Source organism: Columba livia, chromosome 6, assembly GCF_036013475.1.
Source record: "Columba livia isolate bColLiv1 breed racing homer chromosome 6, bColLiv1.pat.W.v2, whole genome shotgun sequence".
In the NCBI taxonomy this organism is placed as follows: domain Eukaryota; kingdom Metazoa; phylum Chordata; class Aves; order Columbiformes; family Columbidae; genus Columba; species Columba livia.
The window spans coordinates 8,914,763-8,942,665 of NC_088607.1; the positions used below are offsets into that span (position 1 = coordinate 8,914,763).

General features: G+C 41.2%; 1 protein-coding gene across 7 annotated transcripts in view; it reads left to right on the forward strand.

Annotated features, from left to right (window-relative positions):
- The window catches only part of ABLIM1 (actin binding LIM protein 1), a 203,529-nt gene that overhangs the window by 50,691 nt on the left and 124,935 nt on the right, over window positions 1-27,903 (forward strand). Inside the window, exon 1 of one of the 7 annotated variants that reach the window (XM_065066941.1) lies at window positions 10,564-10,822. The exons of 3 other annotated variants lie outside the window; for them this stretch is intronic. In XM_065066941.1, the coding sequence (XP_064923013.1) occupies window positions 10,579-10,822 (244 nt within the window). In that variant the 5' untranslated portion in view covers window positions 10,564-10,578. Of the gene's footprint in view, window positions 1-10,563; window positions 10,823-24,746; window positions 25,495-27,903 lie in introns of those variants that run through there. 3 more of the 7 variants (XM_013368902.3, XM_065066949.1, XM_065066952.1) reach the window with 3 other exon arrangements.

Here is a 27,903-nt window from a genome sequence, read left to right on the forward strand (position 1 = left end):
CTTGCTAGGTGCTGAATGCCCTCTGCTTCCCCTGCAGGATCAAGACTCTTGATGTAGCGCTACCTTTGAATAACTCTCATAGGATTTGATGGGCACAGCTTCACAATGTTGTACATGTCAGGGAAATACCATGAGATAAGGCCACTAGTGTGCTGAGTGACAGTGGAAAAGAACAATCCCAGCTGTACCTGTCGTCAGGTCAAGGACGTGTTCGTCCTTTTTAAATATTGAGGAAAATAACCAAGCAAAATGAGACCCTGAGGTACCCAGAATGGTCAAATTCTCAGATTGTCAAATACTAGTAGTTAGATGATGCCATATATTCCAAAATCCATAAATTCCAAATCCTTTGTCTGCCCCATCAATTGTATTTTCAGATGTGCCCAGGCCTCGTTTTTGCCTGTACACAACACGGTCCCTGTGTGAGAAGTGAGCTGCTCGTGGAGTCATAGTTTTGCTTATCTGACGGTTTGTGGGTCTTTAACGTGGCTGTCGATGGCCGGGGTGAGTGTGGCTGATGGCACTGGGAGATAGCGCTGACCGCCAGGGCAAGGGTTCAGCAGCGCTGTAGGATTCATTTAATTACAAAACAAAGAGTAGCCAACACAGCGTATTTAAAGCTGCTTTTAGTAGGAATGTTGGCAGCGGATGAACTGGCCTGATGTCATTTCTGGCATCCTGTATCTTGCTGCCATACTTTCCACTATATAGAAAGGTAACCTCCTATTCTTAGTTTTGACAGACGTTGACAAAAAGTTTGTGCCTGCTTCTGGTAGGTGCTTAAATTAGTCCTTATAGTATGAAGAGGGAATCTCTTTCAGGGCTTTGCTGAAGTTAGGAGAGGGCACTGTGAGTGCAAAAGTTGTTCTGTTGGAGTCACACCATGCTCCAGCGGTGGCTGTGATGCTGGAGACCTTGGGAGTTTGATGCAGCAAGAGAAATACTTAATTCTTCTAATGATCACCTGTGCTGGTTCTACATCTACAGGAGAAGATCCACTGTTAGGAGAGAATGGGGAATGTTAAACTAAGATGTTCAAGAAGTCCTGCAGTGGCCTAGGGAAACCTTTATTCTGCTATAATTATTTGTTCAGCATTTGAATAAAGTTGCTGTGCATATTTCTGTAATCACGTGACTTGTCAGAAGAGAGAGAATAATAATATCCACTTGATTTTAATACAAAACAAGTGGAGTGGTGCTTTCTTTGGTGTCATGCTTGTAACACATCACTCTTTATACAGGTACAAGAAATAAATATGAGGATTGAGAGAACACTGAGCTTTCAACTTTCATCTCTTTGCTTCCTAACTTATTCCTGTCTCAGTTGCTATGAAGTCTACATTGAGAATGTTACAGAGAGTTTCTTCTCTCAGCTGGAAGAAAAACATTGACGTTCAAGAAAAGAAAAGAAAAAAGTCTGATTAAAGGAATTACATTTATCTTAAAAGTCTTTGCTCACTTGAAGCTACCTTTGTGATTGTCCGGAAAGCAAAATTAATATGAAACACAATAGGGAGCTATTTTAACGTACCATCTCCAGCTCTTCAGGCCTTTAGCCAATATTTAGTTGTGGTAGTAAAACCACTGCCATACAGCTCACTTATTTAGCAGGGAGAGCTCAAATTGGGCTCATCCAGGCTGTCGTTTTTCTAGAAGAAAGTGGTTGACTTGTACTCAAATAGCAGAGAGTAAGAAAAGTGTGTATGAGACGTGTGCGCTCACAAGTTACCGGCATTCGGTTGCTCTTCTGCTTCCCTATGGGTCTCCTGGAAGGAGTTCTTAGCCTGGTTATGGCTCAGGCCCTTCCCTCCTCTGGAGCCTGGACCAAACTGCTGTGGATTTGGCTGGGGGTGACTGGGGGATCGAGTGCATCTGCCACACATGGCAGCCCAGAGAGAACTGAGCCAGACAATGGGACTCCTTTCTGCAACACCCTCATAGACGCCTGGACCAAGGAGCATGGCATTCAGTAGGTCTGTGACATCCCCATCGTGCACCAGCTGCTGGGAAAATGGAGCGGTGCAACGGACTGTTAAAGACTATGCTCAGAGCAATGGGTGCTGGAACTTCTAGAAACTGGGACTGAAATTTGGAACAGCCAGGTTCCCAGAGCTAGCCTGTGCCTCCCAGAGTCTTGGAGGTGCAGCATTTTTATATTTATATTTCATATAGCTCTCACTATATCCTACCCACAAAATTGCATCAGTTGTCAGCAATTACAGTTGTTTTTTTCCTGCTGTAAGTAAAAGGTCTTGGTTTTGCTGTAGGAATACGTGGTGCAGTGTTCTTGACATTACGGATCAATAGATTTGCCTTGTGCTGCCAGGAAATGAAATGCTGAACCACCTCATCTTGTAATAATGCAATAGATGGATCCATTAATGCACACACTGTAATTTTATGTCTGAAAATAGTTGAGGACAGAGATTTTTTTTTTCCTGTGGCTAGTCTGAAATAAACATTAGAATTGATAAAGTAAGGTGAATAGCCTTTGGTTGAATCATGCCTTTTGTCATAACTGGGTAACTGTGCACTCCTCTAGTCACAGCAACTGGAGTAACAGAGATTTTGCTTGTTTGGGGCAGAATAGATAAAAATGGAGTTTGCAGATGAGAGAAGATGTACAGAGTTAGTTATGTTTGCCTTATCTGGTAACATGATTCTCCAGGGGAAACGAGCACTTTTAGTGTTAAATAAGGGCTGCAATCTCTTGGAAAATCATTAAGAAATACAGTAATGAAGTTGGAAGGTAATTAAGATCAAGGAGAAGCACTCAGCTATGCTTTACATGACCTCTTTTTTTATTGCTAACTAGTTACTCCCTAGTGTGGTCTGTAGTACTTCTATAGTTCCCATTATCACAAAATCTGAAAACTTCAGTCTTTAATGTACCAATTGTTACAATTCCCGTGTGAGGGGGGAAAGTGATACGGGAAATGCAATAAAAGAGATGAAGGGGATGGCTCAGAGATGAACAAGTCTGTGGGAGAGCAGCGGCTGCAGGTTTCTCAAATCCCAGGTTAGCATTCCAGCCCTTCGGTCTTAATTTCTTTCTATTAATCTCAGTATTTATTAATTATTTGAATAATTGATTATGGAAGCAGATACCTTGGTAGCTGTGATGGCAGTAAATACTAAAAATGGATTTCAGCAAATGGTTTTGCTGCTTATTTAAATGTGGTGGAATGGGATCTCTGTAGGCTGTTCTGGATGTGGCAGTAGCTCATCTGGATGCTGGTGACATTCTTCACCAGCACTTGTCTTAGTGCAGCATCATCCCGGAGGCCTTTGGTCATTAACAGGAAAATAAATCAGCATTGCAGGTGCAGTGCCATAAGAATTGCACATTATTTCTGGGTTCCTTTGGCAGATTGAGGTCCAGTTCTGTATGCATGAATGTTCAGCTGTGTGGCTCCAAAGGCACTGCCTGTTTTCTGTCACAGGTTGAAGATTTAGTTGTCTGTCTCTGCTTTAGCTTTAAACCCGGTAGAAGAAATAATTTTTAAATTAAACTGGATAACCTTCAAAGATACCAGGTTCCTGCAGAAGGCAAAAAAAAAAATAATTCGAGAAATCTTTCTTAAAAATGTTCCAATTGGTGAGTTTGGGAAGTACAAGGGATGTAAAAGTTATTGTTTGTTGTATTCCAGTTTCACAGAACAGTGATGTCGACAGAGTTAATATTTTGTTTTATGTTAGCGAACTCAAAGTTCTACAGGCAGTTTTGTTTCTTGCTTTTAGATAAGCTTAATAGATCAACTCTTAAAAACAATTTCTGTTTATTTATTTGCAGTATTCTTGGTGGAAGTGGATTATCCGATATAGAAACAATGTAATTATGAAATGGATTCAAACCATTTCACTCCCAGTGGCTGTACATGTGATCCCTGCCAGTAGCCGATACCTGATGCTTGATAGGAATGTTTTAAGGCTTCCAGAGGTAGTAGACAGTACTTTGCTACCTGACATTGTTCCCCACCCCCCCATCATTTAAATATTTCATTTGGTGATTGATTTTTCTGTGTACTATTTCAGCCCAGCTAATAAAAGCACATGATGGTAAATGGCTGGTGCTGCTCTCTCTTTTGTCCAAGAAGAGGATGATTAGATATAATCTCAAGCTTATTGTTTAGATATTTTTGTTTGTTTAATCTTTATCTTCATGAAGGGGACGCTTGGTGGATACGGGGGCTTAGGGAAGTGAGTCAGGTTCAGTTGCTGAACATGCAGCAAAGGGAACAGCATTCCCAAGAGCTCGTGCTGCTGCCTGCCCAGCAAAGCTGCGCTTTGTTATCAAGGGCTCATGTGCCATGAAGTTATCAGCCATGGTTGATAACAGGAAGCTGAGCACAATGCTTTAATTCAGCTGGAAGATTTTGCAAATGTCATCAGTTGGGAAAGGAAATTGTCACCATGTGGTCTTAGTTAAGCCTGAGATAGAAATGTAGTTGTGTTTTTTCTTGGGTGCAAACTGTAACAGAAGAATAAAGGGCAGAGTGATGTTTCATGTGTGTTTTGGAATGAACACCAAGGAGAAATCCATGCATAAAATAACATTTGTTTTCTTATTTCTGAATTAGTTTAACAAAATAGTTTGTGTGTGCAAATCTTGCTGTAGGCATATAAAGATGAGATCAAATTTGCAGCACACAACCTCAGGAGATCCCCAGATGGCTTTTCAAAGAGTTAATATTTGATGTAGTGGAAGATGATACAAATGTCCTATTCAGACTTGAACTTGCTGCTATCCTTTCCCAGACCTCATGGACTGGACAGACTTTGAAACAGATCTTTAATGCTGCTTTTTGCATGTGTGTGCTGCAGAAACAGGTGTTTTGGGTGGAGTTGGGCGGATGATTAGTTAACTGTCAGGTCTAATAGCAGTCAAGAAAAAATTTTGACTTGACAACTTGATAACAAGCCTATCTGGGAGACTCGTGCTTAATTGGGTTGCTCAGCTGAGTTATAACACAAATCATTTTACCTTTTATATCAATTTCAGTTAGCCCTTTTCAGTAAGCCACTGGTTTTTTCCAGTATAGAGATGCCCTGGGGCTTTGTGGTCTTTATGTTTCTCCTGATATAGGCAGTAGTATAGCTTACCTTATAGAACCTTGTATGGGCTGAAAGCAGTAAACTAACTTGGTAGAGACCTGTGGACTGTAAAATTAATGTCTATGTGGATCCTTCACAGCCTGTAGCATGATAAACGATGTGAATGCCTTATGCTTTTATAGACAATAAACTGTTTAAGTAATATTAAATGTTAATAACTAGGCTTCTCAATCTGTTGTAAAATTTACATCTAGATGTACTAGTACAGATCTCTTTTTAAATTGTCTACCTAGTAGTAACAATGCTCAGTGTGGACATCAGCAGTCATTATATGATCTCTACTAAATATTCTTTCATGAGTGGATGTGATCTTAGTGAGGAAGCAGCAAGCGTTAAGTGAATGGAGAAAAAAACAGGTGTGGTGGACCAGGAACATATTTGTTTATGAGGAACACCTGTTCTTCATTGGTAATGCTCACCTGAGTCAGAGAGTACAGCCAAAGCCATTCTGCAAGTATTGAGCTGAACAGGTGTCACTGATTGTGTAATTTGTAGTGGATTTGTTGTTGTTAATGCTCTTTCTCCCCCTGGTCAGTCTGGCAATGCTCTGGTCTCTGGAGAGCAGAACAGATGCAGGTATGTGTGGCTGCTGCAGCTGGCCCAGAGCAGGATTGCTGGGTCGGTTCTTGGGTATTTTCTTCTCAACCAAGATGAGATGAGCTTCACCTGCAGTGAGGGAGCTGAGAAAATACCCTTTTCCTGGTACTCCTGGCTGTGGTGCCTTTGTTTGAAATACATTATCCTACAAAGTGCCAGAAAATATCTTAGTACTTGGGCTCTTCTCTTGTTTGTTTTTAGTCCCCAGAAGATCTATAGCATTGAGAAGTGGTGCATGACAGTATAGGATGAACTAGTGGTGCTGTTAGAGTAGTGGGTGTGTTTGCTTGCCAGAGTATATCGTAATGCATTTCTCTATATGGTAATCCTGTTTCTGGGTTTGAGCTGGCTAATTTAAATGTCTTATTGATCTGGGAGCATAATGCCACCAATAGTTCCACTTGTGCAGCAAAAGAATGGATTTTGTTGCCATTTGAAAATATATTCTATAAACCATTGGAATATAATAAGCTGCGATACTTTTAAAGGACTATACCATGATTACTTCAAAAACCACAAAGCAGCTTTGCGCTACCGGTTTTTAAAGCTCAGCAAGTTTTATGTAGTACCTGAATTATTAATGGAGATGAATTGGAAGAGGAAGCTCCGTTGGCTTCTCAGTCTCAAGCGAGGAGGAGCTGGTTGACTCTGCAGGGAGAGGCAGCTCCTCCTGGAGCCATGAGCCAGCCGGTCCTGGGTGAGGAACCCCCCAGCGACAGTGGCTTGTGTCACTATGCCCAGAAGATGACGGCCTGTTTTGGACATTTAGGTAAAGAAATTAAAGATGTGCATGTGGATTTTTTTTTTGGTCTCCGTTATGTGATGAAGTGTTTCCTCAAGTTCACAGTAAATAGCTGAGCGTTTCATACGTCACCCTGTGGTCTTGAGTAAGTAAATTGCGTGTGTCTAAAGGGAAAAAGCTGCACGTGTGAAGTAATTTCACCACAAGGAGAAAGCTTTTGTTTCTTTTTTTTGTTTGTGTGTGTGTGAACTTGAATGTTAGAATTATTTTTTACTCTCTCTTTTGCTCTTTTAATTATTTTATTGGTTGGATAAATATACTTCTTGGTATAAATAGACATAATGCTTGCTCATTTTTCATTTCTATGAAGAATGTTTTTAATTTTAATATATTTTTTTTCCTCTCCTCACTCTCAATATCTTTGATATTCACACATGGGAGAAGAAAATTATCCTGTTGCCTTGGATAGATGCGTGAAACATCATACGGGGCCATCTACCTGTGTGGTAAACGTGTTACTGTCTGACATGGTATCGGGGAAAGGAACATTTAATTTTGTTTTACATTGTTTTCTGTGTCTGTATTTTGATTTTTCTTTGTACCTACATTTTGCTGAAGTAGCAGGACAGAGTTCAAGTTCTTTTTTTTTTGGTTGGCGTTTTTGTTGCTTTCAATGCAAGAATAAAGTCGCAGTGAAATGTATTTGCAGGCAGTTTAATTCTGATGGCAGAAGCAATTAAAGGCAGCATTAGTGCACTACACATTTCTGCCTTTTATTTAGCTGAAGGGCCAGTTTAATCCTGAGTATTGTTCAGGAGGATGGAAAGATGTTTCTTCTTCTATGATTTTAGCCTTTGGTGTCTAATTTTTGCTTTTATTCAACACCTGCTATTCTGTTGTTCAATTTACTTGTGGATTGCTTTCAAATTTTTTTTGGTTCTTCTGTTCCAGTAACATTAGTACAGAACCTTCTATTCCAGGCTGCATATGAAGTGTATATGTATTTTTCTCATCGGGATAGCCAATGAGTTTGGTAAATTCAGAAGGAATTGAGCAGGAAATGATCTTGAGATGGCTGAAAATATTGAGAAATAAAATATTTATAGAGTTGGTAAGGAGATAAAATATTTAAAGTAGCTAGTCTGCCTAATTCCTGACTCATAGCCAGTCCCTTGTGGGAATGGTCAGTCTGGAAAGCGCCCATACCTCAAACTGTGCTCTCTGAAGCCTCCAGCCCCCAGCACTGAATGCTTGGACTCGGTACGGCTCTGAGTTGGCAGTCATCTGGAAATATTCTGCTACTTGGCAAATGCTGAGGAAATTTCCTCAACGCTGCTTCTGGGTTGGGCACCTTGGATTCCTGAGAATGTGTTTCAAGAAGCATAAGGACAGGGTTGTGCCCTTGTGTTTTCTGCCTTTTTCTCATCTCTTCAGCAAGAACATTAGAAATCAGTCTTTCCCACTTAATCGAGCGCTTGACTTAAGTGGCAGGAGATTACCACTGTCTTTTTGATTCTGGCTATGGCTAAATGCCGATGCTTGGTAACTGCGTGTTGTACAGGGCTGTTTGTCCTTTACCTTGGACACCAGGATCTGACCCTCAGAGCCAAATGCTCCAAACAACCCTTCGTCTGGCTCGAGAGCTGTTGTGATGCTTCCTGGTCTGGTTTTGCTCACTTCTACTTCTTACCCTCTTTTATATTGCGTATTAACACAATGGAGGCTGTCGAAGACATACTCTGTACTTAAAAACCACAAAAAAATCATATTGCTTTGTGTTATAAGCTTCAGCTGGTATGTGGCCTTAGAGACTGTAGTTATCAGACAATGGCAGCAACAGCCAGGGTTGGAAAGGGGCATCATTAGAGTGGTCTCTCCTATTTTTAATTAAGCAGGATGCTTCTCCAGTGGCATGTTAGGGTCACAAAATGCTTGTCTAAACAGAGCTGTTCCCATGGTCTCCCACTGATCCCACGTCTTGCTGGTGGGAGGAGTCTGGATTGCATTTTGCTGTTTGAAATAACATCAGACCCTTCTCCAGCGGTCACGGACTGGCTGGTCCCATAGTGGAGATGTTGTGGGAAAGGGGCACGGACCTCCACTGCCCCCCAAGCTCAAGCTGGGATTGCAAATGCTGGAACAGTTAAACAAGTTACTGCACAGCTCACCTTTCTTCTTTCTGAGGATTCTGAGTTAGTGTCAGGGCAATGTGTACTTTTTACCTCGCCTACCTCCAAGGGTAAAGTCCACCTTGATGTGTTGGGGAGATGGGATAGTTGGCACTGCTGTCGTCAGATGTCAACATCCGTCACTGATTATCCAGCAACAAATAGATATTCCTACGCTAAGCTGAGAGATAGCTGTGTTAAGAGTGCATCAGCCCTCTCCTATGAGTCATCCCTCTGCTTTAGGCACGGAATGGTGATCCACCTTCAGCTGAAGCGGCGGAAGCTTTAGGAGTTTGAGATGATCTGTCTTTTCCACCAACTGGCTGTGGTGTGCAGGTCAGTAGGTTGTGAAATCTGGGAGAGAGTGAAAAATTGCCACAAAGCTTCATTTCCTAGGGGGAATGCTTGAAATACAGCCTTTGCTGAGATTCCTGATCTGATAGAAGATACGCTAAGGCAGGACTTAAATTGCTGTTTTATTGAGCCACAGCTCTTTCTCAAATATACGTTAGCATCACCCCATTAAATTTAGTATGGTGGTGCTGATTTATTCCAGCCTTGACCCACTGTGTCTGTGACTGGTTACAAACCCAGCACAATGGCTGTTTAAGGGGAACTGTGATTTCAGGCTTATTTTCAAGATAACATAGAAGTCTTGCTACTTGACAAATAAAAAGCAAAGGATCTTATAGGAGTTGTGTAATACTAGATGATCAAAATCTTGATTTGTGAGATGATATTTTCTCTTTAAAATAGTAAATAAAGCAGTCTTCCCTTCCAAGCCTGCCTCCATCTATAGATAGTACTTGAAATCTGGGTTTCAAGGGAACAATTAAATTGTTAAATTAAGTTTCTCTCTGTGCTCAGTAAGCCTGTTAGTGTTTTTTGCACCTTCTAATTTAGCAAAGGCGTAACTGGAAGCAGTGCAATTATTACAGCAGGTCATTTTGCAGCTGTAGCAAGCTTCTCTGTGTTAAGGGGAACCGAAACCTGGGCCAGACACAGTCTGCACAGTTTGGGAGTTTGGCTGAACCTGAACTCGTCTCTGAGCGGGTCCTGGTCTGAGTTCCACCTGTAACTTTCTCTTGCAGATGATGGATGTGGTTTTCTTTTTTCTTTTTCTTTTCTCTCTTTTGCTTTGGAATTTCCTGTGACTTTCCAGTGCCCCGTTGATAATTAACTCTGCCTTTACCCAGGGAGAAATATTCATTAGATGATTAGATTAGCAAGTCACTGGAATTGGATTAATGTAAATACTTCTTGTAAGTGAAGCAGGAAGTATCTGTGGTATCTGCAAAGCTTCTGCTGTCAGCTACACAGGAAAGCGGAGAGGAAGAGCACAAGCAAGCCAACCCTTAATAGTTAGGGGAAAGCTTAAGGGCTTTTGTTTGGAATAGGCAGTGAAAGCTGCAGAAGGAATTCTCCAAAGAAATCTGCTTATGAAGCAGTGCTACCAGCCCTCGTACATTCCTCAAAAAGAAGGACCAACACGTTCTACCTTTCCTGTAAGCTTTTTGCCTTAACACATGCACGACCTGGCACGGAACAGGGGCACGGTAGATTATGTGCACAGATGTGCATTTGTAGCTTATCATGATGACTCTTCCATAATAAGATTTTTGACACAGCAAGGTTTTTTGATTTTAAACTAATCCTCTTATATACCTCAGTTACGTTCTTTCTCTTGTCCTGAATATTAATCTGATTTTCAGATACTCTTTGTGGTTTTGCTTCTGATTTTTGCATTCCCAGGGATGAGTTGCAACTGATTACAATAGTTGTAGATGGCAGTCACCTGACCAAGCATACTGACATAATCTCTTGAAGATAATCACTAAAAATATATCTTCCTTAATCTCCTTTGCTGGATAAGAGAAAAAGAGAAGGATTGGTAAGGGCAGTGTGCCGTGAGTAGTAGACTGACTACAAGCACCGCAAGTTGCTTTCTGAATAGAAATGCCGTCTTTCCCCATCTTAAACAGCTTTGGGAAGCTGTGTGGATCAAGTAAAACTGAAGAATTGGTGCTGGAAAAGGTGAAATTCCGAAATTCAATCAAAAGGATGTCCATAATTGAGGACGGGGATATTGCAGAGGTCTTGTATCTCATTCCGAAGCAGAGCTTGCTGAAGCAACTGCCCTACTTGAATCCTGATGACTACTACTTATGCGAGCGGTTATTCGACACTCCTGAGGATCTGGGTAAGTGAGGACTGGCATCGCATCTTGGATTTTAGTTGGCGAATAGGCTAAATTACTGCACAGCCTGTTTTTTGCATAGCGGCGATATACTTTATGACAGCAAGTGTATTCAGGTGTGGAGAAATATTTTATCACTGACAGGAGGGAAAGAAGAATAAAAAGCCAAATTGGAATCTCAGTAGTCAAAAGCTGTTTGGATATAGGTGCAGCTCTCTCTGTGTGGCTGTCCTGGGACAGAGGAGGCTTTAATGTGCAGAACTAGCCAAGCTAGAAAAATGCCTTTGAAAGCACAACATCTTGTAGTGGTGTGTTCCAGAGCTTCCTCTGGGTTTTATGGAACTATATTCCCTTTTGTTTGTTTTAAACCTATTGCCAAGTAGCTTCATTTGAAGCTTCCTCATTTTTGAATTGGAATAGGTGATTAAAAGTCTTTCTGTGTTCACCTTCATGTTGTCACTTGTGAGTTTTTTAGAATTCTGTTGTATCTTTTACCCAGGTACTTCGTGTTCCAAGATAAGCAGCCATAATTTATTTAGATGCGTTTTGTGCAAGACCCAGTGCCTTTGATTATCCTTTTAACCTTTATTTTGTAAATTCTACTATAACCCTTGAAAAATCATTTAATAGAGCTGTATTCAGCATGTAGCATAATGTGGGTGTGTGTACAGAGACATAACAATATTCTCTGTTCCTCCCAGTAGTTCATAAAATTCAGTTTGTGTTTTTCATCAGTATTGAGCACTGGTTTATTCCTTCCTAGAGCTATGAGTGGTGGGAGGACTTAGATCTAGAATTCATCAGCTTAACTTATTTGTTACAATCCATTAAAAAAAAAAGTTTCCTGGAAACTCCAATCTATGAAATTGGCTGTAAATGTTAATATGAAGTTTTCAGATATATTTCAAAGGTATTGTCTTTTAGGACTTACTATATGGGCCTCAGTTTTGATAACCCAAACTAGTTATGTGCTGGAGTTTTGCCTGTACTTGGCAGATAAGAAAACTGCTACATACTTGTCACTCTGCTCTTCAAAATGTTAATACTGAGTGATTGTATACAGTAGACAAGTATTTTTAAAAGATCTGCTTTCAAGTTTGTCATTTTGTCAGTGTCAGACAACATCTTTTCCTCTGTGCAAACAGCTTTTTGCTAGTCAACTCTGTACCAAATGAACTTCACTCTGCCGGGGTAATGCTGGCCAAACCCCAGCTGCTGGTTTGGATAGTTACTGCTCCTGAGTGATCGGTTATTTTAAAACTACAATTTTAATTAAGGTGTTGCAAAAACATGGGGCAAATATACAATATGGCTGTGAAGCAGAAAATGCAGGTATCATTCTACTTCGCCAGCCCCTGCCCGGTGTTTCCCATTGCTAATCTGGAGAAAACTTCTGCCGTTTAGGCACTTTGATAAATCACAGTTCAAGATAGAAAATTAATTGAATGAACAGTGATCAGCTATATGATCAATCCATGTAGGCCTCCAAGGAAATTCGTTGCCATTGTAGCCAGCTGGGAGCCACCTTTTCACACAGGTACGATTTTATTTTAATTTGTATGGGACTTCAATGAATCTAGAAACCTGCCATTTTGCATTTCTTCACTCATTTGTAAGCAAACACAAAGCTAGTGGGACAGGCTCTGATTAGCGTTATGCTGCGATAGGTGATGCAGATAACCACTGGGGCTGTTTTTTCCTTTCATCCTACAGTTTGGGTGCTACTGTGCAATAGGATGGCCGTTCTGGTCCTACTTTCCAGTGCCGTGAATAATGCTATCTGAAAGGCTGCAAGGTGTCTCAGCTTTACTTAAATTACAACAATTGCAATCAGACTCTCACTTCTTAGAGCAAAAGTAGTGGAATGATACTGAAAATGACCTGGTTGTAAAAGCTGTGTGTGACTTTAAGATGCAAAACGCATGAGTCTGTCTCTTAAGCCATGTGCCTGCCTGGGGATTATGGTGCCTCAAGTACTAGGAGATTTAGCAGTTTATATACTCTGCTGAAAGACAGTTTCCTATCTGTATTTGGCTTTACAAACAGAGATTAGAAATTGTGCTGTTCAAGGCATTTGGAGAATCACTAAATGTTTTCCTTGCTGCTCATAAGTGGAATCATAACCATCAGGAAGGGTTCATCTTTTAGGTTTTTGGAAGGTCTTGAATTATCAACAAGTACAGAGCTATTTAGGATACAGGAAAGTGAGTCTTTTGAGTCTCCCCAATTTAACCTGCAACTTGCTTTTACTTAGCACTTGTGTTATAGAATTCCGTCCTCTTCATTAGGAGAATGGTGGAGGTTAAATAGGGGTATGATACTGACAGTCAAAAGTACTCTGAGAATGGAAGAAAACTTAAAAAAAGAGTTCAGAAGAGTCTTTGAATCGCTGAAAGGACCCTCATTCTGCATTTCCCTGAGTTTGGCCAAGGACTGCTGCAAGGAGGTTTGCTGCAACCAAGTCTGGCTTAGCCTAGAAGGCCTGGGTCAGCACGTGGCTTTGATCCTCTGTAGGCCTGACTCGGATACTAAGAATTCTGTGGAAAAATGTCTGATATTTAGAACGAGCAAGAGTTCAAAGTTGGTTGCAAAAAAGCAGTGGAAATTTAAAGAGCAGGTTGGCTTGGAACTGTGTGATGTTGCTTCTTGTATGAGATACTGTCATCTGTCACTTGTGCAGATGACACCTGGTACAGCCCTCCAAGCTGGTGACTCTGGATGTGGCAGCGGGATACACCTGAGGGAAAGGAGATCTATACCGTATTACCTAACCGACCTCATGTGTGAGTTTAGTAACTATTTATGTAACAGTCTTAATTTAAAGCAGCGCTTGTGAGAATGGCTGCTTGTGTTGGATCAGTCAGATGTAAAGGAAGACAAAAAGAACCTGAGAGGATGAGAAAGGCATGGGGGGGACTCCAGAGGGCATGAGAACAGCTCAGTGGTAAAACCAGGGAGCAGGCTGGACTGGTACAGGAAAATATATGGAGAACTGAAAGCCTGTGAGAAATGGGGGTCTGGAGAAAAAAAGGCCTGATTTCTACATGTGTGTGTTTGGGGGAAAGTGTCCAGGATGTCAACATGGTGATTGGAGGGAAGCCACAGAGGTGTGGTGTTCTTGAGAGGAATGGGCTTGACAGGTTTTAAACCAGACATCCAATTCTAAAATACTAGCTGCAGCGTAAGCATTTCTGTCTTTGCCTACTGTTTAACATCTAAGTTCCCACACATCAGCTGGCTGGTATCAGTGGGGTGTTCTTGTTGTGTTATGGCAAGAAAGCTGGAGCTTAGGAGATGAGCAAGTGAAGTTTTGTGCACCATTGTCATTTTATGGTCTTAGTACCCAGCCCAAAATCACCCTGAAGGCTGCAGTTTCTTTACCACCAGTCCGCGTCATTACCTGGGCAGAAAGAAGGAAGGCGCGGGGCGGGGGAAAAGTGTATTTTAATCTTTGGTCTTACCTGCTAATGGTGTTCACAGTAGCCTCCCCCCAGAATGTGTACTTAATGTGACCTACAGCCGTAGGACTTTAGTGGTGCTGTGTGAACTTGTCAGGTGTCCAAAGCTCAGCAATCCTGATGTGGCAGGTGGTGATGTGAGAGAGAAAAATCCAGGTTCTGTTGGCATTGTAGCAGGTGGTTTCCTTTTAGATGCTGGGAGGTGCTGTACAGGCTGCTCATGTACTTCAGATAGTTTTTCAGGTAGTTTTTGATAGCTTTTCAAATGGATTCCTTCAAGAGAGCGCTCTCTCCTAGCCTTGGTCCTTATATAATTTTATGATGTTGACTTATATGATTATATGATTGAATAGGGAGCATGCTTTCAAAGTTTGTAGTAATCCAGGTTTAGGAGTATTATGTGATTCTTCTGCAGGACAGTGTCTGAATTCAGAATAGTCCTGACAAGTCAGGTAGGTGATTTGAAATTGTGCAGTTGAATTTTGGTGAATAGAAGTGTGAAGTGTTTGACTTGTACTGATGAGGAATGGAAAATAACTGACATGACTCCAGAAAAATACATGCAGGTTAATTATACTTATCACACTGTAAATATAGATCGACTATATAACACTGCTGCAAAAAAGCCATTCTTTTTCTGGGTTGTGTCAGCTGGAGATATGAACAGCAAGGGAGAGAATTTTTCTGTTCCTGTTACTGAAAAGGACTCTGCTTGATACTGTCTTTAGGTTTGGACATTGCATTTTGAGAAAAATACTGATAAATTGGAAGCAATCTAGTTAAATGCAATGTGAATAGTATTAAGAAAAAAAAGACTTGTGAGAAAAGATTAATAGAATTAGTTTGCTGAATCTAGTGGAGCGGAGATAAGTGAGGGATTTAGTCAATCTTCAGACAAATGGGGAGTTGTCAAATGGAGATGTGTTCTGTATTGTCCTGAGAAGCACAGAAAGAGATTAGGTGCATTTGCAGCAGGGAAGATCCAGTTTGTATAATGGGAACTCACTTTCTGGATACGGAGGCAGAGAAGCGGTGGAACAGTTTGCCTGAGCATGTTGTACAATCTTTTTGGAGGGTTTTAAGAATCTCACAAATGATATAGGTGCTTGAGCCTACCCAGCTCATATGTGATTTTTTTGAGTCTTCCAGACTCTTTTTCTGTGGTTACAGATCACTGTCAGCTAAGGACCTGGTTGAGTGCACTGACATTTGCTTATTTTTTTATTTTTGTCTTTAAGAAGTATGTGGCCCTAGTGTCTTCAGACTTGGGGAAACTGGATTTCTCTCTCCTTGAAGTCCCATTTTTTTGGGGACAGCCTTGCAGTGTTAAAATAGAAGTTTCTAGGCATATTGTGCCTCATGGACCAAGCAAGTCATCGAACTTGGGTATCACCCTGGGAGCAGCCTCCCTTTCTACGGTGCTTTTCAGCACCTCTGGGAATTGCTGGCAAACACTGGGGTCCAGCATAAGGATCACACATCCCTGACAAAGACCATCAAAGAGTGAGGAAACCTCCCTTTTAAGCTTGCTGCAATGTCTGGGTATTACCCTGTTGTTGATAAGTTTGCAAACTTCCCACAGGTGAAAGTTCTCCCTCTCCCTTCTCCTCTCTCTCTTGCTGATACTGGAGAAATTGCTTTCTTCCCTGCCCTTTGCTGCAGTAACAGTGCTGATGTGGCTTTGATCCTGCAGTGATTGCATCCGTTGAAGATGTAGTTGCTTATTTCATCAGCTTTACCAGGACAGGATAGTTTTTCTCTGCTCACCTATTGGATCTTAAACCCAAGCAGATGTTTTTCCTTGTGTTACTGCAGGGTTCACAGAGTGGCTGCAGTGAACAAAGTTCACCTGGTGCAGTTGCTTCAGCTTCAGCATTCTAGTGACAAATAGACTTGTGAAAAACACTGAGTAGTGGGCTTGTGTTTGAGTAAGAAATACAGCTGAAACAGCTTCTCTGTGTTAGGCCATAAAAATCATTGCTTCTGTAAATATGCGCAGTTTTATATATATATATATATATATTTAATTAAGAAGAAAAAGTAATCAATTAGGACCAGTTCTTCATCCTCTGCCCATTTGCAATATCTCCACTCCAACTTAATCACTGTCACGTTTTACGTCAAGTATTTGAACATTCAATGTCTTAACCCTTGGCTTCCTGTTTTGGATTTCATTTGCTGTGGGATAAATTGCTGCTGGTGTTCAAGATCAATCCAAGCTAATTTGCTTAGGAGTACATCAGTGGTTTAGCACTAATCTGCATTAACATAGCACGATTTAGAGCAACTGCATTTACCTCTGTAGGTCTCGCTGTTCCCTCTCCACCAAAATTCTTTGTTATCTATTATCCAATAAACAAGAACAAAACTGCAGTTCCTACTGTTATTAGATGCTAGAGCTAAATCAGCTTTAAGTAGAAAGAAATAATGAGAGTTTTGTGTTTTGCTTCCTCTGTGGCTATATACGTAGGCAACAGCAGCAGTGAGAAGATGGTTGAGGGAAGCTGAAGCAAAGATGTCCCTTGCTCTGTGACTCAGTAGCACTGAGGGCAGCTCGGGCTGGAAAGACCCGCTGTATTGTGGCTACACATCTCCTGCCGTTGTTTACAGGGAGTCCTGCTTTTGTTCTGTATCTGATTGAAACTTCCTCCCCTGTGTCTGTTATATGCAGTTGTATAACTTTGGTATTTTAATTAAACAACCCGGAGAGAAAAGCGGTCCCCTTCCTGGGCAGGGCTGAAGCGGGACGGTAGATGTGGCTTTACCCTCCTCTGCTTCAGATGGCAAGAGCAGCCTCTCTTCTGTCAGAACATGGACATCCCAGGTGACCACAGCCTCTTGCAGACAGGAAAGATACAGGTGAATCTGGAACGGAAGCTGCTTTCAAGCTGAAGAAGTTCTAGCCTTTCTACTAGTGGTAAAATACTGGTGGCACTGGAATGGGGAAAAGAGAAATGCGTATTGCTAATTCTTCTCCTCTGAAAGCTGTTCTCTGGGCCTGCTCTGCTTATCCTAAAGGTGAAATAGCAGGAACACTTCAGAGCAGAGAGAAGGGCATAGGAAATGGCCACCCTCACTCACTGCAACTTTGACTTTGGAGCATGGAGGGAGCAGAAGAGAAGGAGCTTGGTATACGTCCTCTTCCCTTGCTTCATCCACTCCCATATGTCCCTCATGTAGAATCACAGAATGAATCAGAATGGTTTGGGTTGGAAGGAACCTTAAAGATCACCTAGTTCCAATCCCCCTGCCATGGGCAGGGACACCTTCTACTAGACCAGGTTGTTCAAAGCCCCATCCAGCCTGGTCTTGGACACTGCCAGGGATGGGGCATCCACAGCTTCTCTGGACAGCCTGTTCCAGGGCCTCACCACCTTCATGGGGAAGAATTTCTTCCTTATATCTCATCTAAATCTACCCTCTTCCAGCTTAAACCCGTTACCCCTTGTCCTATCACTACATGCCCTTATATAAAAAGTCCCTCTCCAGCTTTCTTGTAGGTCCCTTTGGGTACTGGAAGGCTGCTGTGTACTGGTTGATGAGAGGATGAATGCTGTTATAATTGCTGTTGGCTCCTTTTCTTCCTTCATGCCTGAGAGATGGGGCTATCACTAAGTAGACTTTTGTATACAGGGACCTTAGAGGTACCTTTTAGTTTGAGAGAATGGCAGATGTTTGGTAGGCCTCTGAGGGCTTTTTGTGAGTAAAATGGAAATAGCTGAGGGAAGCAGGAATGCTCTTCACCCAGGTGAAGCCGAGAGAGAAAGACAAAACCATTAGACTGGGAGTTTGTGATCAGTTTTTGCATGATCTTGCTTTTGATTTTTTTCAGTTTTCAGTTATTTTCCTGTAAGGAGCAGGTCTTTATGGTGGGATGCAGAAACATTATGGCACCAGGGAACGTTTATCGCTGTTTTGTTACCCTGTGAATTAGAGAGTGGAGCTGTCAGTGCAGTTTCCATGTAAATTATAGCAGCATTAAACTGTAAAATGCAAAAATATAACCCCAACTAGCTTATCAGTATACGCGGATACTTGGAGGATTAAATATTGTTTATTTTTTAAGTTTGCAAACTCTCCTTTAAAATATGTGACCCTTTTCTTTGAAGCAGAGGCAATAAGCCATCTGGTTTGGTGTAACCAACTGTGAGCAAAGCTTCTTATGGAGCAGCAGCAAAATAATTTCTGTAGTTACCTTTCAAAAAATCTGGTTGGTGGAGATGTATGAATCGGTTTACCTACTCTGTTTGGAATATCAATTTGTTGTGTGTCAGCTTAGTATTTTTATGATGACCCTACTGTTGAAACAGCAACAAGTAATTTAAAAGACAGCTTCAAAGATAGACGTTTCTGCATACTGAAGCAAGTGACCTCCCTAGCCAGCAGGTAAAATCAAAGAGCCACTAGCAGGAAAGTTTCAGAAGCTGGTGTGAGGTGATACAAAGTCTATTTGTTGTAAAAGCTTGTTGGAATATATTATTACACTATGTAGCCAAGTTGTATTGACTTGGAAAGCATATTTTTATCTTTCAGGTCCTTTTTGGTTCATTTGGTAGGGCACTGGGCTGGGAAATAGCTGTTGGGAGTGAAATACAGTTGCAATACAGTTTTAGGTGCAATTTTAAAAAACCATTTTTTTAGATTTCTATGTGTAGTTTAATATGGAATAAAAAGACAATATGACACTTGGCACAGTGAAAATTGGTTAATCCAGTTTAAATGTGAGGGTGGTGTATATCCAGTGCCCACATGATGGGTTGCCTCATCTTAGGGGACCAGGAATTTTCCTTGTCACCTGCTTTGCTGTGGGTTGTGTTGCCGGGGCACATGCTGAAGGTTAATGCCTAATGAGCTGATCTGTCACGTCTCTCGAGGCTGCAAGACAAAGAACTCGTTTCTTTGCTCTGCAAATTAACTGATTGGCAGGAAGCTGCTTCAGTCTGGTATTTCATGGACCTCTCATGGAGAAGCTCTTTAGAGTGGGGAGTCTGCTGCATTCCTGCTGGTTTCGCTGAGGCAAGAACTCCCAAGACAGGCTGTGTGGGTTATTCTGCAGCGTTAATCCAATTCTGAGGTGGATTATCAATATCAAATCTCCTTAATTTCAGGCATGCACAGTAAAGCGTGACACTTGCATATATGCTTTCCTGTTGGAGATTCCCGCCTTCCTGCAAGTTATTTGCAGTTTTTAGCAGTAATTGTACTTATGGTCAGTAATAGCTACTGACAGTATTCTCTGCCTAAATCTTGCAAGACCTGGGCACAGCAAGTGAGAAACGGATCGGTTTGCTGCATTTTTGTTACATGCAATGGAACAGCCCCTATCCTAAACCAGAATAAAAGTTCTGTCTGGCCTTGTAGCCTGTGGCCTATGGTAGGTACCTAGGGAAGAATGCAAGTATGTGTCAAGTAAACAGCAATCCCTAGTTCTGTAATAAACAGCACATAACCATATCTTACTTTCTTCATGCTACTCATGGTTTTTAAATCTTGCACTATGTGTCTCCCTCCAGGTCTATTCTCAACACAGAAGTATCCTTATCCATTTAGTATCTCCTCCTAGACAAGTAACTTCTGATCATACTTGTCACCTTTCTATAACTTCCATATTTCTGTTACATCCTTGGTACTGTTGTAATCTTTGGCAAATTGTTTTTATCACCAATAGTACTAGTTGTGATCATGATTTGGCTAGATGATTTTACTTTATAGCAGGTGAACAGTGATGATTTTATACAGTAGTTTAAAAAAGTACTGAGTTTTAACCCGCTGTCACTACAGCATGTTGCTGTACTGTATCTGGGTTCGGTATCACCTATGTGTGCATAGTGTAAAAGTTCACACAGGTGTTAAGAAAACTTGATCTCCTTTCTAAGGATTAGCAATAGCATAAGAACTTTGGAAGCCAGTTGTTGTATCAATAGTATCAGTGTGTGTTCAGGGGTAAACGTCTGTACAAACCTACAGTAAGAGGATGACCCGTCACTGAGCTTTGTATATTTTGGGGACCACTGCAGAGACATTTCAACTTTTCTCATCTGTTTCTAAAGATGATCTGGAGGCTTCAGGTGCTTTTTACATAAACGTGTGTTATAGACTTCTTAATGTTTGGAGCAAAGCCACCTATCCTTGTTTCCTTATTTTGTTTTGCAATAAATTACACATTACTCTTACTGGTTTATCTGTATTTTGCAGACTATTACTGTTACACAGGATAGCAGGCTACTAAGAAAATTTTGCTTGTGAGAACCTCAAAAAATGAAATTTTAAGAAATCCAGACCTCTTAATACATCAAAACCCAATAGATGTTTTATTCCTGAGAAGTCTAATTTAAATGTCTCTATTAAAAAAAGCACTAATATCAGAATGAATGCATTAGGTATTTTGCTGAATCAGCTGATGTATTTAGTAAATTTTAATTTCATTTACTCTTAAAGAACAATGATACAGGACTGTAGACACCATTATTACAGACAGTCTTCAAAACAGCATGACGTAGGCTGCAAAGAAAAACCCAGCATAGCAGAAAAGTTGTGGGTAGGATCAAGCATCAGGCATTGTTTGCTTGAGGATCAGTCTTATCTGTAAGGTAATGTGATTATCCCAAGACGTAGGGTTGCAGGACTGTAGCATGTCTTAAGAAAGGATATTATTTCTCTCTGGTGGGTGTGTGGACCCTCCTCTAAACTGTTTAAAACTTGTGATGGGGCAGGGTCTGAGGTGAGATCAGGCTGCGGGGCCATCATTGCTCCTTCATGTTCCGCTGGTTCCACACAGGGCAGCATGGTGAGGAGATGGGCCTGAGGAGAGGTTGGCAGCCTAAAGTCCATTGCAAAGCTGCGGTATGAAGCCATTACAGAGCAAAAACTGTGTGGAGGGTATGGAAATGCTATAGCATGAAATAACTGCCATAAAGGAGCTTCCCCTGCCGCTTGCCTGCAGGTTGGGAAGATGAGCGGAGTTACTGGGCGCACTGTAAGAGCCTGGAGAGGCACAGGAGCAGCACATGCAAGAACAGCCTGACTCCACACCTCATGTCTGTCTACAGGAGCAAACACCCAGCTCTTTACACCTCCTGTGGAGGACAGTTTTGTGAAGTACAGGCTGAATTCTGCTCAGCAGTGTGTCTGGGTGAATCTGAATCTCCACCAATGTTATCAGCTTTGCCTGAGTCGGTTCCCTGCCTGCTACAGTCCTTGAGCAGCGACGCTGCTTGAGCTGTCTTCAAAAGATGGACAATCTGCCAGTTGTCCTAATGTCTGAGGGAGAGATGTCAGAGGAATAGCTTGCTGGAACAGGGTATGTTCAAGGGGAACAAAAGCCAGGAAATACTTAATTGTACAGCTTTTGAGGATGCTAAAACTGGAAACTGTTGTGTCTCCATCAGGGCACAGGGACCACTGCTGGGTCACAGGTCTTTTGCAAGAAATCTCATGTTGACATTATTGGTTTGACTCTGAGCAGGCACAGTTGAGTCAGGATAACAATTAGAGTGGGTCACCTTTTCTTTAGGGGCATGAGAGAACGGCGTTTCCTTCCTTGAGAAGGGAGTATTTTGCAAAATGCCATAATCAAGATGTTATAGAAGCAATGGCTCTCAATTGACCTGGGTTGTACGGTGGTTAACTGTGGAAGCCTCTGGCAGGATTTCTTGTCAAAACTGTTTGTGCCAGGCTATTTGCCAGGGGCAAGGACATTAAACAGAGGGTATTTTTCTGGATATTATTTAATAGAACAACTTCTCCCCTTTTCTGCTTGCTAGCAGACTGTTCCTTTCATTGTTTGATGAACAAGAGATATTTGTCAGTTTTGAAGAAACTGTGTAAAAACTGTGCACTGATACTCCTAAGCCATGATCTCATCTATGAAGAATGAGTACGAGATAAAAATATGAAAGCCAGCTTTTAAAATGAGAATAACAAATCTTAAATCATGGCTAAACTGCTTAGTATCTTACATGTGCTTTTCAACATTATCAAGGTACAAGAAAAAGCAAAACAAACTGGTTTAACTCATTCTCAGTATGGCTCTCATGCCTCTTGCTGAATGCACAGGGTATTTTTCACCAGAAAATAACAGCAACACAAGCATGTTGTTTACCTATAGTATACTCATGGTGACTCTTCCATCTATACTCTGTTCAAGGGAGACTCTAATTTGTACAGTGCAAAAGGTTATTTAAAGAAAAAAGTTTATTTTGCTTTCCTTTAAAATATGTACCTCCAAATAACAATAAATACTAGGGGTTTGTTTCTAAAATTGCTATCTATTTCTTTCTCGTCTCCAGTTTAGGATATCTGAGTAGATTCTGAACTGTACAGCAGGATAAATTTTAGTCTTAAGGCTTAAAACAATGAGATAAAAATCAAAAATCCTGGTGTAAAAAGATTTTATTTCCAATACCAATGTCTGATCTTTAGATCTCTCCTCAGGAGTAAATTACATTTGACTCCTAAATCTCCAGTATAATTTCCTGCAGTCTGTATTTTTCAATTATTTTTGTGCGCAATCTGTAGTCCAACATTGTGGTTTTCTGTGGCTGAACAACGTGAGGAAAGGCTTCTGTTCAGGGTGAGATGAGATAGAGCAGCGCTAATCTCTAGCACATGTGAAAAATGGAGGTAATGAACTCAGAGAACACCAAGTCCAGATACTGGCGGCGGCTTCTGTGTCAGCAGCTGCCGGCACAAAAACTGGATGATAATCATTGCGAGTGTTCTGAGGGTGTCTGTGGATCCCAGGAAGGGGTTAACAGTGCCCATAGACCCTGCTCCGCACATCCCATCAAATATTTATGAATGAAGGTCTGATGTGCCCCTTTCAGGGGGCTGTCCCCTGACTGTTTACAAAATACGGGTTGAAAAAGAACACAGCCAGGTTGAGTTACAACCTGACATCTCGAATGTGTCAGAAATGTGACATAATGGATGGTGCCCCAGTGTTGGTGGGGTTCAGCCTGGCTCCCCGCTGGAGCCTCCAGTGTTATTAATAGTAACACAGTGAGTCATAGAAGCAGGAATGTCAGACTGCCTGGGCTGTGCTTCTCCTACACGTTAGACTGCTAACAATAGAAAGCCAGCCTAGATTTGTTAGAATAGAATAACTATTTTTTTCCATGCATGTGCCTGAATCTCTGCCTCTCTCTCTTAGCTATTTATTTATCAAAGAACAGCACTGAATAACAGAGATCTTTTGGGTGAGGCAGATTGGCTTGTTTAATTTCTTTCTGTTGTTCTGGGTGGCATTTATACAAAACATTTGGAATTTATTGACTGCAAATGTTTTTAGCACTGTGTCTGTGCTCTGTTTTATTTCCAGCAGGTATCAGCCATCTGCTGCTCTGTCTGGCTGATGCCTACAGCTTGTTTCTTTACGTTAATTTCTCTCTCCCTACACATAGTAGCATTAAAAAGGAATTCCATTGTGGAGGTGTGAGCTTCAGTTCAAGTCCAGCTCTCGAGTCTGGGCTGAACATAGCCTATGCTTTAGGACATAGTATAAATGTAATTGCACCTCCATTGTGTAACCGAAAGCACATTTGCACTGGGTTTGGGTCAAGCTGAAGCTATAGCCCAATGAATCTGCCCGTAATCTATCCCAGAATATCTTCACATTTGACGTTGTTCTCTATTACTGAGGTCACCGTGATCTTTGGCAAGTCAATTTGTGTTCCTTTGTAATTTTCTCTGCCTCTAAGCCACAAAGACTAAAATTTACTCTCCAAGCAAAATTATGATGGGATAGGTTTGTATTGGTGAAGTCACTGTTAGCTACCTAAAATGAGGAATGAAGTAAGTTATAAATAAGGAAAAAGTGACAAATAATAGTAGTAGTGACAGAGGTTCCTCAAAATCTTGATACTGGCAGTATTTATGTATTAAAAATTGTACAGATTAAGTGTTTTTTAATGGGCATTCAGGGTTTTGATTAATCGTATCTCCAAGCTCTTCTTCATAACTTTGAATAAAACTATGCTTAGAAAAGCTTTGTTTCTCACCTCTGACCTGTATCGTTTAGTAGAAAACAGAAATATTCTGAAGCTTACTCGATGATGAGACTTGACAGTATTGTGAAGGGCTGTTTGCTTTGTTGTTTAACATCAGTTTACTGACCAGTCCTTTCTCAGGTAGAGTTTAGTGTCTGGAGAACCATAACTTGGAAGGTCAGTGGTGCTTTGCCTTGTCGGGGGGTGAAATTCCCATGTAAGTGCTGCCGTTTCAGTGCACAAACTCTCTTCTCAGTTCAGTGAGTACTTATGGCAGTGAGTACGTATGGCCGTCATCTCAAGAGGAATAGTGTAAGAGGAGTTGTAGTTTACAATTATTTGGTGTTTCAGAATGTAGTGCTTATCTTGACTCACAGCAAAAATCTCATCTCTGGTACTTAGTCCCTGGCTCTGCTTCTAAACCCGGGTGCTCACCGAGCGGTGACAGTTCTCATTTTGATCATCTTTATTGTTGCTTCAAGGCAGTGAGTAGAGTATTCTCAGCTTGTGCAGGTTCTGTGTTACTCTCTTCTGTGCTGTGGTCAGAAAGCACTGAGAGACTATTAGCATATTTTGTGCTCTAGTAATGGGCATTTGGTAACAGCTCTAAAGTAAAACCAGGAGTGGATAAGCAGTGCTCACCATAGAAAAGTCACCGTGCCCAGCCTGCCTCAGCACTTGTTCGTCTTGGGTTTCCCCTCTTGATCCTGGCTCAGCTTGTGTAAATAGAATAATAGGAAGCTCATAGATAGCACTTTATGTTTCTGTGTGTGTTTGAACAGCTCTCGTGTTCTCTCTCGCATCTCCTCGCTCGCGGTTTTTCGCAGATTGCCTTGCCAGCCCGGCTCGGGAGGGCAGAGGAATGCAAGGTGGTGTCAGGGGCTGGGAACGAGGGACGCTGGAATTCGGCGTTTGTTCCGCGGCAGCAGCTGGGGCTGGTTGTTCAGCACAAGGGGCAGAGTCCACAGGCAGGGCAGGAGCTGCCATTAGACCACAAGGGAAGAAGGTGAGAGGCACGAGAAGAAAAGGCAGTGACAAGTTGAGCAGATCTTGTGGGAAATCTGACCAAGGAATATAATTATCTGGAATAAGCTGCCTCTTTTTTATTTTTATTATTTTAAATCCACCTCAGCCGCAGACTGCTGGAAAAGAGACTGTGTTTAAATTACTTCAGCTAATTCTTGCTGCTTCCACTACGAAGAAAATTTGTTTGCCATGGTGAAAGAAAAAGGTAATTATGTTTATTGATAGACTGGAGTAGAAACAACATTATGTGTCAGCCATAATCACCTGAGGTTTAAACCTTCACATTTAAAATGAATCATGCTTTGATTGACAGTTGCTGTTTTCCTTTTTGTAAAAGTGATGTGCCAAAACCTGCAGTGGATTGCACTGATTATCTTTGTACCTGTTTTAATAAGGGTAGAATCTGGAACACACCTAATTTAGCGTGTTTGCACAGCTGGGATCCTTCTATGTGTACGTGTAATTTTTTTTCATGTCATTTAACCCAGCTTTGCTGTTGACTGTTTTTCACCTCTGTTTGCTGCAGTTCAAAGAGCTTTGGCCACCAAAGCAGTTAGCTTAAAATTTTAAAGACAAACATTGCTGTATTTAGTAAGGCTGAATTGAGAGGGTGTTATTTTACCTTTTAATGAAAAAATGGATTATGTGAGATTTTGCATACTATTTGAATTTTGCAGCTGTAAATTAGAGATCAGTTTCAGTTCCCTATAAATAATGTTTTAAGCCTCCTACTGAAGCATTTGCTAGTCAAAGAGTTTAGAAATGGTCATGGGGTCTTTCCCTGCAGTATTAGTGGTCTGTGTGATTTATTGCATTGTGAAAATGTGAATTATGTTCTGAATTGTATTTGAGTAGTGGATTGGATGTGATTTTGGACCATGATGTTATCACAGACTTAATCTCTTTCTGTGAAGAGGAGGATCTGTGTTCTTCTGAGGACTCTGTAAAAGATAATGTGGGATAAATTCAAACTAGGGAAGAAACAGATGTAAAAACTAGTGATGTGGAGCAAGAGTGAGCAGTTTTTCAGCTCTAAACACCCACATTAAGGTTCTTTTTAATGCTGTAAATGAAATAAATAGAATGAATTTAGCTTCATAGATGTTTAAATGGAAGAGAGCAGGACAAATGAATGCCTCATTAGCCTGTCGTAGTATGTCAGATGTATCAAGAGAGTTATAGTCATAACCATTATATAGTCTAACCATAATTTTTCTTGATGAAAAGCAGTGGCCTAGCATAAATAGTATTGACTACATAGCAGATTTGAGATCTATTGCTTCAGATTTACAGGATCATTTTTATTATGTCAGTTGTGAACTGTTGACCTGCTACCAGGATCAGAAAGCCATGTGAGAGATTATTTAAGTGGCAGTTTCACCCCAAATCCTTGAAATGCAGGTTTCAGAATCAACTATGCCACTCCTCATAAAAGTGTAGTTTCATTCAACTTAGCATAATTGTTGCCTGTTTTCTAAGATACACTTCTAAATTAGGCTGCTGATTTACTTGGACTGTGCGTAAGATGTGTCGCCTCTTTAGCCGTGTGTTCAGTTTCGATCCTTTGGTGTGTCCGTGCTCCCTGCCCAGCTGATGCTCAGTTTGCTGGGCGCCCTGTGTGACATGGGGCTCTACCTCAGCGGTACTCTCTAAGTACCATTTCAGCATCCTACACCATGAAAGGTGTCATATACCTGCAATAAAGTTAAAACAAACCTGTTGTTTTTATAAGAAATGCAAGAGAGAAAAGCTCCTATAATAGTGGGGAAAAATTAACAATAAATGGTTGAAAATGTGCGAAAGACTTGTGTTCAAATTGCTTCCTTTCCCCCTCCCCACAAAGTTTAATACATTATTTACAGTGACCACTAATATTGATGCTGAATATAACTTTTTTCCCCTGTTTACACAGATAATAGACTAAAATAACTAAATGCTGTCTTTAATTTTGTGGTACAGTTACTGATATTTTGTACCTCATGGCTGCGGCGTTATCTGTTTAGTACTTTTCTGCCTTATTACTTTCAAATAATATCTCCAGATATTTTTTGTTATTTATTTTGTTTATTCCTTGCCTTTTTTTGTCCTTTTTATGTATTTCCTCCCCCCCCCTGCTTTAGTCAGAAGGTCGGGAGTTAGTTATTGCTGCTTTAGCTGCTCCAAACACGGCTCTCTGGAGTGATGCTCTTGCAAAGTGCAGCAGGTTCCCTCCCTCTCAGCCGGGGCTTCAGTTGCTGTTTGAACAAGCTGCGGATGCGTTCAGTCCGGTCTCGGTTCATAAACATGTTAACTGGGCACTAGAGGGGCTGGTTTCAGCTAGAAAAATACAATTCCAATTCACTGAAGTGCGAAATGGTTAGTAACAGTTTTTAGCAAATTAGCATGCTTCATTATGCTCATATTGTTGGAAGATTTCGGTGTCTGCCTGGCTGGTTCATACACAAAAAAAATCCTGAGGCCAGGGTGTTTTCTGCTGACACCAAATGGTGCTTCCTAAATTATGTCTGACTGATATCACATTTTCATGTCTCTGACTGTGTACTTATCTATTCCCAATTATGAGCCCGTATTATCTTGTTCCTCAGCTACGTTATTGCCACTGCGTTGCATCCAA